Source organism: Mustelus asterias, chromosome 3 (genome assembly GCF_964213995.1).
Source record: "Mustelus asterias chromosome 3, sMusAst1.hap1.1, whole genome shotgun sequence".
In the NCBI taxonomy this organism is placed as follows: Eukaryota; Metazoa; Chordata; class Chondrichthyes; order Carcharhiniformes; family Triakidae; genus Mustelus; species Mustelus asterias.
The window spans coordinates 136707378-136721534 of NC_135803.1; the positions used below are offsets into that span (position 1 = coordinate 136707378).

Below are 14157 nucleotides of genomic sequence, written 5' to 3' on the forward strand. Positions count from 1 at the left end.
AGGCAGTGTCCTGGTAAATCTCCTCTGCACCATCTCCAGTGTCATCAGATCCTTCCTGCCATACCGTCATTGTCACAACCAGTTCATCTAAATAGTTCTGTTTAGAATGTAGTTTGTTTGGTGAAAATGGATGGGAAAGGATTGCTATAATGTTATTAGAAAAACAGCTGGCTACTTCAGTAATTTATCACTTTTCTAGATTTAAATCAAACTGCCCTCAATAGACGGTGACAGCTATCCACGCATGGGGTGATGGTGTCCACTTTCCCTCCACCATTCCTTGGCATCCGGGTGGAATATAGCTTGCTGGTTCAGAATTGATGGTAGGCACAGGAACTAACTGCCTGTCCATTAGCTAGTGTAATTACATAAAACAAAAGTCATTGTCAACATCTGCCACTTCTAGTATGTATGCATTGATTTACAGCTCTTGGAAGGGAACTGAGTGTACGTTAGTTAGTCATTCTCTGTTGTAATGGTATACAGTACTGGTATCAAAACTTCACTTATTCCATAACCTCTTCCAGATCTACCGGCTTCCCTTGTATCCCGACCAGCATGCTGGTTTAATATTTTAAACCTGTTAATGTCCAGGCATTATACAAACTGTACAAGTTATGATACACCCTACTCCTGCTCTGCCATTCAATCAGATCATGGCTGATCTCTTCCTGGTCTCAAATCCACCTCCCCACTTGTTCCCCACATCCCTTTAACTTTTTTTTTTGTATCAGAAATATATTTATCGCCTTCTTGAAACCACTTAATGATTCAGACTCCACCACGCTATGGGGCAGCGAGTTCCCAAGTGTTATATCTAACTTCTTATTGAAAACATACATAATTTTGGCTTCAACTACTTTGTGGTAATGAATCCTCCTCCATGGCTCATATCATTTCCCTTCAGACATTTTTTCTTTACATTAAGGAAAATTATAAGGCTTAACTTTTGTCTGAACTTGTGAATCAGGTTGTGCTATATCTTCACACAAATCAATTGAATTTTTTTAAGGCAATACCCTCCTCTTTAAAATGTTAGGGCCCTGGACCAGAATTATATTATGAAGCCAGACTAAACTCCCAAGAGTTTTTCTATTTTGGCATAAATATGGGGATAGGATGTTTCGCTCCAGGAGTGAATCCGCTGACAAATTAGGGATCTGTTAAAGCAAAACAAACTTTATTTAATAACACAGCTTAACTATAACTCGAACATAGGAACTAGTATCAGGAGGAGGCCATTCAGTCAAAGAACAAAGAACAATACAGCACAGGAACAGGCCCTTCGGCCCTCCAAGCCCGCGCCGCTCCCCAGTCCAGGATTGAATCCTGAATCCAGGATCCCCGCCCAATTTTCCAGCCTATCTACATCCTAATATCCTATCCACCAAGCTGTCCCTCACAGCTACGATGCTTTGTTCATCACAACCTATTAACTCACCCCCACCCCCCCATTCCAGACGGGGCATAGAGTATAAAAGTTGGGGTCTGATGTTGCAGATGTATAGAACGTTGGTTCGGCCGCATTTGGAATACTGCGTCCAGTTCTGGTCGCCACACTACCAGAAGGACGTGGAGGCTTTGGAGAGAGTACAGAGGAGGTTTACCAGGATGTTGCCTGGTATGGAGGGGCTTGGTTATGAGGAGAGATTGGGGAAACTGGGGTTGTTCTCCTTGGAAAGACGGAGGATGAGGGGAGACTTAATAGAGGTGTATAAAATTATGAAAGGCATAGATAGGGTGAACGGTGGGAAGCTTTTCCCCGGGTCGGTGGTGACGTTCACGAGGGGTCATAGGTTCAAGGTGAAGGGGGGGGGGGGAGGTTTAACACAGATATCAGAAGGACATATTTTACACAGAGGGTCGTGGGGGCCTGGAATGTGTTGCCGGGCAAGGTGGTGGAGGCGGACACACTGGGAACGTTTAAGACTTATCTAGACAGCTATATGAACGGAGTGGGAATGGAGGGATACAAAAGAGTGGTCTAGTTTGGACCAGGGAGCGGCGCGGGCTAATTGTTCTTTGTTTCTCGTTTCAAGGCTTCATTCTATGATCATCTTGCTGGTGCCAGTACAGAGCGAGACTGCGGATAGTTGGGAACCTGTCTCGGGGGCAGGGAATTCATATGGTGTTCGTGGAAGTGGAAATGAATAGGGTTGGGAAGCATTTTCCGATCAGGGCCAGTGTGATCTCCTAGACTCGTTTCGATCGCCTCAGGGGGTCGGAGAGGAATTTCCCAGATTTTTTTTTCCCCATATTGGCCCTGGGGTTTTCACTCTGGGTTTTCGCCTCTCCCTGGAGATCACATGGTCTGGAATGGGGGGGTAGGGGTGAGTTAATAGGTTGTGATGAACAAAGCATCATAGCTGTGAGGGACAGCTCGGGGATAGGATATTAGTATGTAGATAGGCTGGAAAATTGGGCAGGGATCCTGGATTCAGGATTCAATCCTGGACCGGGGAGCGGCGTGGGCTTGGAGGGCCGAAGGGCCTGTTCCTGTGCTGTATTGTTCTTTGTCCAAATCACACTGAAGGATCTCTGCATCCTCCTCACAGCTCATCTGCAAATGTGGAGATATTACATTTAGTTTCCTCATCTAAGTCATATAATGTATAGCTGGAGTCCCAGCACTGATCCCTGCAGTACCCCACTAGTCACTGCCTGCCATTTAGAAAAATACTTATTTATTCCTACTCATTGTTTCCTGTCTGCCAACTAGTTTTCTATCCATTTCAATACATTACCCCCAGTCCCATGTGCTATAATTTTACATGCTAATCTCCTATGCGGTACTTTGTTGAAAGCCTTCTGAAAGTCCAAATAAACCACATCAACTGGCTCCCCCTCATCAATTCTGCTAATTACATCCTCAAAGAATTCCAGTAGATTTGTCAAGCATGATTTCCCTTTCATAAATCCATGCTGACTCTATCCGAAACAGACTCTGTTCGAAACGCTGTAACAAATGAAGCAGCTACTACCCGTTGAACAACATTTAAACATGAAAAGAAACAACTCTAAATTTCTAACTTATCACTGTTTCAGTTTCATGCAGAAGGGCCCTAAAGAAGCCTGTCTCTTCATACTGTTGGTGATCTGCTTGGAAAGAAACGCAGGCAGCAGGAGATTTTGATGATAGGCAGCATATGTCATTCCGAGCAGACAACAAATGGGCGATGACAGAATCTGTAAACAAAAACATTCCAGATGTGCCTTTCAAAGGGTGGAGGATGCAGGTGAGGTTATGAGGGAGGTCCATTTGAAGGCAGAAATATAAACAGGTTTGTGGATACTTGGACACATGTTGTGCTGTACCGACACCAGGGTGCACAGTGCGAGTGAGAAGTGAAAAAATAACACACATAGTTGAGCAGCATATTTTTGTAAGCTGTGGTGAACGTGGGTACTTACTTTTAACATGATAAGTTTTATAAGGTGACTATATTTCTTCCAGCACTGAAATGCTGTCAAGGGACTGGAACAGGGGGAGGGTGGCAAAGCTGCAGAGATGGCAACTTTCCACCACTGTGTTGCAGACACTTGGCTTAACAGTCTCCAGCCCTGCACATCAAACAGGCTTGTTTCTTCTGTTTCATTTCCTTACTGGTAAATCTGCTACCATCTGAGCCAAAAGCAACCTTACAGACTTACTTCTCGACTCCTTTTCCATAATTGCTGCCTGGTCCTTTAAGTTACTGCAGAATCTTGAGCCCTAGAGGATTCCATTTGGGAATAGTGTATCAAAATTGAGTTAACTTGACCAACATGTGGCAAGGTGGCACAGTGGTTAGCACTGCTGCCTCACAGCATCAGGGACACTGGTTCGATTCCCAGCTTGGGTCACTGTTTATGCGGAGTCTGCTTGTTCTCCCCATGTCTGCGTGGGTTTCCTTCGGCTGCTCCAGTTTCCTCCCACAGTCTGAAAGACGTGCTAGTTAGGTGCATTGGCCATGCTAAATTCTTCCTCAGTGTACCCGAACAGGCACCGGACTATGGCGACTCGGGGACTTTCATAGTAACTTCATTGCAGTGTAATGCAAGTCTACTTGTGACACTAATAAATAAACTTTAACAACACCCATTAGGGTCAACAAACGTCCAGGTCCAGTGGGCAGAATCTTCACCTAGCATATCAAGTAGGTCAATGGCTACTAAAAACAGAAAATATTTGGCCCAACAAGCAAGAGAGAAAGAGTTAACACTTCAGGGCAATGATCTTTTCTCAGAACTGGAAAGAGTTAGAGATGTAGCACCTTTTAAGCAAGTACAGTGGCAGGGAAAGGAGGGAGGGGATACAAGAACTAAAGGGAAAGTCTGCGATAGGATGAAACTCGGAAGAGATTAAATGATCAAAGTGATGATAGCGCAAGGTCACGGGTCAAGAAACACAAAGATGAGCTGGGGGGGTAGGTGTAAATAACAACAGCAGAATCATTACCAACACATCACCCAAAAGAAATGGGAGCGGTGGTTAGGATCTGAAATTATTGAACTCAATGTAAAGTGCGTAATCATGGAATCCCTACAGTGCAGGAGGAGGCCGTTCGGCCCATCACATCTGCTCTGACTCTGACAGACCATCTTACCCAGGCTCATCTCCCTGCCCTATCCCCGTCACCCCGCACATTTACCTCGCTAATAGCCCTAACCCACACATCTTTGGACACACTAAGGGGCAATTTAGCACGGCCAATCCACTTAACCTGCACATCTTTGGACTGTGGGAGGAAACCGGAGCACCCGGAGGAAACCCACGCAGACAAAGGGAAAACTTGCAAACTCCACACAGACACAGTGAGCCAAGCCAGGAATCGAACCCAGGTTCCTGGTGCTGTGAGGCAGCAGTGCTAACCACTGTGCCACCGTGCCGTCCCTTTCACACAGGATTCTGCCATCTGTGTAGAGTAAAATAAAATCAAGTAATTTCAAACTGTCGGTAATGATTGATTAGAGTAATAAATAAAACCATGGCTGGACACAGTTACTGGGCCTGGTGGCAACATGCGCATTATGAATCAATGGCAATGGGCAGCACAGTGGCTAGCACTGCTGCCTCACAGTGCCAGGGACCTGGGTTTGATTCCTGGTTTGGACCACTGTTGGTGTGCAGTCTGCATGTTTCCTCCGGATGCTCCGGTTTCCTCCCACAGTCCGAAAGACATGCTGGTTAGGTGCTTTGGCTATGCTAAATTCTCCCTCAGCGTTGTGGATGTAGTTTATATGGACTTCAGTAAGGCATTTGACAAGGTCCCACATGGCAGACTGGTACAAAAACTAAAACATGGGATTTGGGGTGGGCTGGCTGGATGGATAGAGAACCGCCTTGGTCATAGAAGACAGAGAGTAGCAGCAGAAGGGTGTTTTTCAGAATGGAGATCTGTAGCTAGTGGTGTTCCACAGGAATCAGTGCTGGGACCTCTGTTGTTTGTAGTTTATAATAAATGATCTGAGGAAAATGTGGGTGGCCTGATTAGTAGGTAAGCCACAGCAATGCAATTGAGACTCAACTGCTCTCCAAGGGCAACTAAATAAATACTGGCCAACCAGTGATGCCCATGTCCCACGAATGAATTAAAAAAAAGGTATTCTGGCTTTCATTTTACACAGAGGAAAGCGAAGCAACAGTTATTGGTCCACGTACTACAAATTCACTTTTTATACCCGCGGAATTAAATGTTGAAACAAGTCTAATAGTGTGAAGACTATTACGTCATTTTTAATTGTGTAAAAGACAGCAAGTGTTGCATGCAGCTTACACCAGTATGTACACAATGAAGACGCGTCAGGCATAAAGAATCGCAGGACAGGAAACAGACTTCAACTCAGTACAAAAGAGCATTTAAATGGAAGTGAAGTTAGTAGTTCAAATGATAAACCTCATATTTAATTAAAATTCCTGACCATGTAAACTCCTGGCTTGCACAGAACCAGATTAAAACAAAACACTTTTGCTTTGGAACAACAGTCAAAATTGATCGGAGATAGTGGAATAGACATTCTTTTCAAAGAGCTTGAAGCAACAAGAGAGTTCATGTTTGAGCTGTGTGGGTTAAATGAAGGATTCACACCCATACTAGTCTGTAAATAAATAAACAGAACTCAAATATATATAACAGCATTTGGTTTAGGATTATTGCTATTATCGCTAATATTTTGATGATAATCTCCAGAGTTGTGTTCTGGATGAGAGGGCCAAGACATTTGCACATTTTCGACTTCAGAAAGGTATTCGGAGATATTTATTTATTAAACAGCAAAATGTTTCTTAATTAAGCTGAACACCATAATGCAAATCACAGAATCCTTGACCTCCACCAGGCTGGTTGTTATTCAACCTCAGGATTATAAAAAGTGCTGGAAAGAGCTCTTGCATTAGTTCTTCAACTTGCCAACGAGCATCAAACATCTTCCTTTTAGGTTACACAGCTGCTTTTCAGAAGCTTTCATCATCACTCATATCCCAGATCTGAAAATAGAAAAGGAATTTTTACCTCGAGTGTTAATGGAAAAACATAACCATTGAGCCTTTGCATTGAGATCCAAAGCCTGGGACAATTGAATGAGGCCCCTCCAGCACATCCCTCCATTAACACATAGTACCCCTGTCCCAGCATCTACCTTGAATAATATCTACCAGGAATTTGTATTTTACTAGCTTGTCCTGCAGCCAAAGTTTACCTCGAACTATCTCTTCAGATTTACCTTCTCCAGTCCAATTACTACCCTGCATACGTAATTTCTCTTCACGAGTGAAGACTCAGCATTTTTTCTCTAATCTTTTCCCACACCTCAGTCCTTTGATGTGAGCATCAGCTTTTCAACCTCTTCTGCGTCACTTCAAGGCTTTGAATGCCTCTCTTGTGGCCAGTGACCAGAACTAAAAACGATTCGGGGTGCAAATTGATCAGAGCATTATTTAACTTCAGCAATAACTGCCTCTGACCTTAACTACAACTTTAGCAATGTAGCCCACTATTCCATTTCTTTTTGACTGCAAACCAGTAATGACCAGTCACTTGTGTCGCAGTTCTTCCAATGCGCAACAATTTACATTTCTCTGCACTGAATTTCATAGAATCCCTACAAGCACAGAAGGAGGCCGTTCAGCCCATCCAGCCTGCACCGACAACAATCCCACCCAGGCCCCATCTCTGTACCCCATGTATTTACCCTGTTAATCCCCCCAACACTACGGGGCAAGTTCGCACGGCCAATCCACCTAACCCACATGTCTTTGGACTGTGGGAGGAAACTGGATCACCGGAGGAAACCCACACAGGCACAAGGAGAATGTGCAAACTCCACACAGACAGGCTGGAATCGAACCCGGGTCCCTGGTACTGTGAGAAAACAGAGCTAACGACGGTGCCACTTACAAGTTTGTCCAGGCCCTTCTGTCATTCTTTGGCTTTCATGAACCTTCACCCTCTGTTTAGTCCTATTTGCGAATGTAACTACCCCAAGTTCTCTAGCACTTAATACCAAATGAGACACCATTTTCTCTTGTTTGGTAAATGGATTGAGAGAGAGAATTTTACAGCACTTATTATTGGCACAAAAATCAACATTAGTTTTGCAAAAATATCAATCGAACACAAACAACAGGACACAAAGGTATTAATTCCTTGGTCTGAAAGACTGGAATCAGATTCAATTGACATCTGTGAGATCAGTCAAATAACATTCAAAACAAGAAATAAATTAGCTTGCAAATAATTCATAAGAACATAAGAAATAGGAGGAGTAGGCCATCTAGCCCCTCGAGCCTGCCCCGCCATTCAATAAGATCATGGCTGATCTGAAGTGGATCAGTTCCACTTACCCGCCTGATCTCTATAACCCCTAATTCCCTTACCGATCAGGAATCCATCTATCCGTGATTTAAACATATTCAACGAGGTAGCCTCCACCACTTCAGTGGGCAGAGAATTCCAGAGATTCACTACCCTCTGAGACAAGAAGTTCCTCCTCAACTCTGTTCTAAACTGACCCCCCTTTATTTTGAGGCTGTGCCCTCTAGTTCCCTTTCTAAGTGGAAAGAATCTCTCACCTCTACCCTATCCAGCCTCTTCATTATCTTATAGGTCTCTATAAGATCCCCCCTCAGCCTTCCAAATTCCAACGAGTACAAACCCAATCTGCTCAGTCTCTCCTCATAATCAACACCCCTCATCTCTGGTATCAACCTGGTGAACCTTCTCTGCACTCCCTCCAAGGCCAATATATCCTTCCGCAAATAAGGGGACCAATACTGCGCACAGTATTCCAGCTGCGGCCTCACCAATGCCCTGTACAGATGTAGCAAGACAATTCAAGACGAACAAATCATTCACAGTCTGCTTTCCTGTCAAAAGTCAAAAAGAGTAATCTACAGCCGTTTTCAAATAGAGGAATATACAACGAGCATCATTCCACCTCAAACAGGGAAGAAAAATTCAAATAAGGGATTAATGAAAGGTGTTTTTTGCCTCTTGAAAAGGAGGGAAATGGCGATGGGGACAGGTTGTTCGAATGTGATGCATCCTCACGGTAAGCGGTTGTCATCGCATAACATTATGTGAATGTTCACTGGACCGTTACAGCATGGAGGAAGGCCATTCGGCCCATTCTACCTGCACCCGCTCTCCAAATGAACAATTAATTTGGTGCCATTGTCCTGCCTTCTCCCCATAACCCTGCACATTCTTCCATTCAGGTAACAATATAATTCCCTGTTAAATGCTTTGATTGAACCTGCCTCTCAGGCCTTAATCACTCACTACATGAAAGTTTTTCTCATGTTGTTTCTGCTTCTTTTGCTAAGAGTCCCCTTGAGGTGATGACATAGTGATATTGTTGCTGGACTAGTAATCCAGAGATCCAATACTCTGACCCGGGTTCGAAAAATCTGGAATTGAAAGCCTAATGATGATCATGAAACGTTTGCTGAACCCACCTGGTTCACTAATGCTCTTTAGGGACGGAAATCTGCCACCCTTTGTGGTCTGGCCTGCATGTGACTGCAGAGCCAAAGCAATGTGGTTGACTTTTAAATGCTCTGAAACGGCCTAGCAAGTCGCTTAATTCAACAGCAATAAATGCCAGTGACAGTCACATCCCCTGAATGAAAAGAAATACATTAAATTTGTGCCCTCCTATTCTCGATCCTTTCAGGAGTGGTAACAGTTCCTTCCCATCTACTCTGTCTAGACCTCTCATGAGGGTTTAAAGACTTCCGTCAAGTCTCCCCTCAGCCTTTTTCTTTCCAAGAAAACATTGCCAATTTTTCCAATCTATCTTCATAACTGAAGTACTTCATCCCTGGAACCATTCTCGTGAATCTTTTCTGTACTTCCTCCAAAGTCTTCTCATCCTTCCTAAAGCACGGCACCTAAAACCTGGCGCAATATTCTGGCTGAGACCAAACTAGTATCTTGTACAAGTTCAACATGACCTCCTTGCTCTTGCAATCTATGCTCCTTTTGATAAAGCCTTTGATACTGTGTGCTTTATTAAACGCACTCAACTTGTCCTGTCACCTTCAGTGTCTTATGTATATACACCCCATGTTCCTCTTCTCCTCCATCCACTTTAGAGTTGTGCCCTACATTTTATATTAGCCCTGCGCATTCTTCCTACCAAAATGAATCACTTCATAGAATCCCTACAGTACCGACCACATCCCACCCAGACCCCATTCCCACAACCCCACACACTTAAGCTGTTAATCCTCCTAACACTAGGGTCAATTTAGCATCGCCAATCAACCTAACCCGCACATCTTTGGACTGTGGGAGGAAACCGGAGCACCCGGAGGAAACCCATGCAGACACTGGGAAAAAGTGCAAAGTCCACACAGACTGTGACCCGAGGCTGGAATTGAACCCAGGTCCCCGGCGCTGTGAGGCAGCAGTGCTAACCACTGTGCCACCCACTCATCTGCATTAAATTTCATCTAGCACCTATCTGCCTATTCCACCTCTGAAGGAAATATATGAATAAATAGGTAGAATTCACATACACTTAGGAAATTATACTTTAGAATTGAGAAAGTGGACACATATTTAAGTATTGCCAGTTTTACCCAGAAGCCTTTAAGTTTATACATGGCCTGCACTTGCTGACAGCTTTGGTTTTAACAGGTGTTAAATAGACCTCATCTGTGCCATGCACACTTTCTAGTTCTCTTCATACTAAGCAAAGATAAACAAAAGCTTTAAAACCATTTTCAAAGGAACTCTAAAAGCGTTTATGGTGGTATTATCTGTCCTTATTTACACATGAGTCATTCTTAGGTCTTACCACAGCAAATTAGACAAACAGATTTAAAAAAATCTATTCTATAAAATCCCTTCAACAGAAACAATTGGAATCGGAAAGATATTAAGGGCATATTATAGAACATGGTGACCACATACAGACTCTCAGCCATTTTAGCAACTAAATAATAGCGAATAATGAGGATGCATCTAAGGGGAAAGAGTTAATTAAAGGGGTAAAGAATGATGTAATCTAGATTAGAAAGATACAACTGATCCAGTTTCCTTTCAGAACAGCAGAGACAGTGTCGAAGGGTACTGGGAGAACCCCTTCAATGTTGTTGAGGAGTTGGATATCGCAAAGCGGACAGCTTTTCAGATCAATTGCCCCAACAACTGATTCACTCGGGATTTAGTTGAAGTGTTACTTTGAATATTGACAGCCATTCTTCAATTGATATTAGCTCTGACATTGTATTCTTAAAGTTTTATTGGATTCGGTATTAGAACTATTTTTTAAAAATCACTTTATAGTCATTACTGTTGCAATGTACTTATCCTTTTTAAAGTGTATCGCATGGTAAATAGCTCTGTAATCAACTTGTAAACAAGTTGGTGAAAGTATAATGTCTCCTGTAATCTTCAGCACGCAGTATAAAAACTCACCACTCTGGTATTTTCTGCAAGTGGGAATATACAATTTTTGAAGACAGGCCCAAAGACCCTTATAATACCTAGGCAGCTATAACTTACCCAACAAATTATTTCATCGACTATCTGGAAAAAGGTAAGATCTCTTAACAGTCGCTTTGCTTGGGGGAGATGTGGTTTACTTTCTCAGACCCAAAATAAGTGATTATGCGAGGTAACTGTCTTGAACTCAGGTGAAGGTGTTTGTTGAGAGAATGCTCCCACTATAAGATAGTCTATATTTGGGGCTCAAGTTATAATCCACTCCACATCAACCTATGCCCTTTTGATGTTCCATGTTATTCTCCTGAGTTTACAATTATTCTACCTTTCATATAATTTGCAAATTTTACCCTGTGCACCAAGGTCTATGTCATTAATATATCCCAGGAAAAGCAAGGGTCCCAACACACTGGCCCCTGGGGAACTCCACTACAAAATCTTTCTCAGGCCGAGAAACATCCATTAACCACCACTCTGCTTCCTGTCACTCAGCCAATTTCCTATACATGTTGCTCCTGTTCCTTTTATTCCATGAACCATAACTTTGTTCATAATTCTGTTGGGCAGCACCGTACCAAATTCTTTTTGGAAGTCCGTGTACACCACATCAACATCATTGCCCTCATCAACCCTCTCAAATTACTCTTCCAAAAACTCCAGCAAGTTAGTTAAAATACAATTTTCCCTTAAGGAATCCATGCTGACTTTCCTTAACTAATTTACAATTGTCTATGTGACTATAAATTTTGCAGGGTGTGTGTACCTACACCACATGGACTGCAGCAGCTCACCACCATCTTCTGAGGGCAATTAAAGATGGGCAAAAAAAAACGATGACTTGGCTAGTGACACTCATACATCTTGAAGACCTTTGACTGTGGGGCCAAATTCCCCTCCAAGTCGATTTTCAAGTTTGCTAATGACGCCACTGTAGTGGGTTGGATCTCAAACAATGAGAAGACAGAGTTCAGGAATGAGATAGAGAATCTGGTGAACTGGTGTGACAACAACAATCTCTCCCTCAATGTCAACAAAACGAAGAAGATTGTCATCGACTTCAGGAGGCGTGGTGGAAAACATGCCCCTGTCTACATCAATGGGGACGGAGTAGAAATGGTCGAGAGCTTCAAGTTTTTAGGTGTCCAGATCCCCAACAGCCTATCCTGGTCCCTCCATGCCAACACTATACTTAAGAAAGCCACCACCGCCTCTCAGAAGACTAAGGAAATTTGGCATGTCAGCTACGACTCTCACCAACTTTCACAGATGCACCATATAAAACAATTATTTCTGGTTGTATCACAGCTTGGTATGGCTCCTGCTCTGTCCAAGACTGCAAGAAACTACAAAGGATCGTGAATGAAGCCCAGTACATCACACAAACTAGCCTTCCATCCATTGACTCTGTCTACACTTCCCGCTGCCTCGGAAAAGCAGCCAGCATAATGAAGGACCCCACACACCCTGGACATACCCTCTTCCACCTTCTTCCGTCGGGAAAAAGATACAAAAGTTTGAGGTCACGTACCAACCGACTCAAGAACAGCTTCTTCGCTGCTGCCATCAGACTTTTGAATGGACCTACCTCGCACTAAGTTGATCTTTCTCTACACCTTAGCTATGACTGTAACACCACATTCTGCACTCTCTCCTTTCCTTCTCAAGAACGGTATGCCTTGTTTGTATTGCGTGCAAGAAACAATACTTTTCACTGTGTACTAATACATGTGACAATAATAAATCTATGACTGAAATCATGTCCCGAGAAAGTATTTTTAAAAAATCATATGGGAGATGGTGATGATGTGATAATGTGGCTGGATGTAATCCAGAGGCCCAGGCTAATGCTGCGGGAACACAGGTCCAATTCCCACCATGACACCTGGTGGACTTTGCATTCAATTAATAAATCTGGAATATAAAGCTACTCTCAGTAAGGTGACCACAAAACTATCGATTGTTGTAAAAATCCATCTAGTTCACTAATGCTTTTTAGGGTTGGAAATCTGCCGTCCTTACCTGGTCTGGCCTACATGTGACTCCAGAGCCACAGCAATGTGATTGACTCTTATCTGCTCTCTGAAATGGCATCGCAAGCCACTCAGTTCAAAGGCAATTAAGGGTGGGCAACAAATGGTGGCCTTGCCAACGACACCCAGGATAAGTTCATAGGAGAGTTGGTCTGTTTATGAGAACTGTCTTTTTTGCTTAGAAACAGGATGTGTGGAGAAAGCCTGAATCATTAAACTCAGAGGTGACGTAGGTGTTCACGTTAGTTTGCACTGGTGGGATTAACAAAAACAGCAGTAGTTTGTGCCTTTCAAATAAAATCAATCCAACCTTTTTTGGGGGTTCAGTGTTGGTAGCGGAGGATGGAGATTTTGGATTTTAAAATCACAAGCAGACTTAATTAAATGTAGCTTGTGTACTGTGTATGGTTGCAGGCTGCGCACTGATACAACGGCTGTCAGTAACAGATTACTGGAAATATTCTGAGTTCTTACTGAAACAAAAGTGAACAGCAAGATAACAAAGAACCTTTAAAATCTGAAGTTACTGAGAATCTACTCAACAACATTTCTCCAGTTTTCCAGTCTTCAGCTTTTTGTTTAAGTTTTATTTATTAATGTCAGAAGTAGGCGTACATTAACACTGCAATGAAGTTACTGTGAAAATCCCCTAGTCGCCACATTAGCACCTAACCAGCACGACTTTCGGACTGTGGGAGGAAACCAGAGCACATGGAGGAAACCCATGCAGACACTGGGAGAACGCGCAGACTCCGCACAGTCACCCAAGCCGGGAATTGAACCAGCGTCCCTGGCACTGAGGCAGTGGTATTAACCACTGTGCCATCCTATTATTTGTTATTTATTAATATGATACTTAGGAAATGAACTGTGACAATTTCTAATAAAACAGTGGCCTTATATTTGGCACTGAGCAAACAGCAGATATCACCAAAGGCGTGGAACATTCTGTGGTTGTTCCAGACAAACCTTTCAAGCAACATCAACAATCTGTGGTTATTTTATATTTTTAAAAACCTGCAAATGTTATGGAGATGAGCCTGACAGCAAGCTCTTTAGAAGGTAAACGGTTGTTGGATGAAGGCTAGACTAAGGCTCAACAGATGCAGGTGGCATCAAAGCAGCTTAGACTTAAGGAAGAGAATTAACTCTTTTGTTCGAGAACGCACCTGGGGACACACACTTTGTTTTGCTGC

At 43.1% G+C, this 14157-nt stretch overlaps 1 protein-coding gene across 1 annotated transcript in view; it reads right to left on the reverse strand.

The window, feature by feature from the left end:
- Positions 1 to 5688: 5688 nt before the first annotated feature.
- atg7 (ATG7 autophagy related 7 homolog (S. cerevisiae)) overlaps positions 5689 to 14157 on the reverse strand; it is a 160197-nt gene continuing 151728 nt past the window's right edge. Inside the window, exon 18 of the mRNA XM_078209731.1 lies at positions 5689 to 6466. Within this exon, the coding sequence (XP_078065857.1) occupies positions 6434 to 6466 (33 nt within the window). The 3' untranslated portion in view covers positions 5689 to 6433. The remainder of the gene's footprint in view (positions 6467 to 14157) is intronic.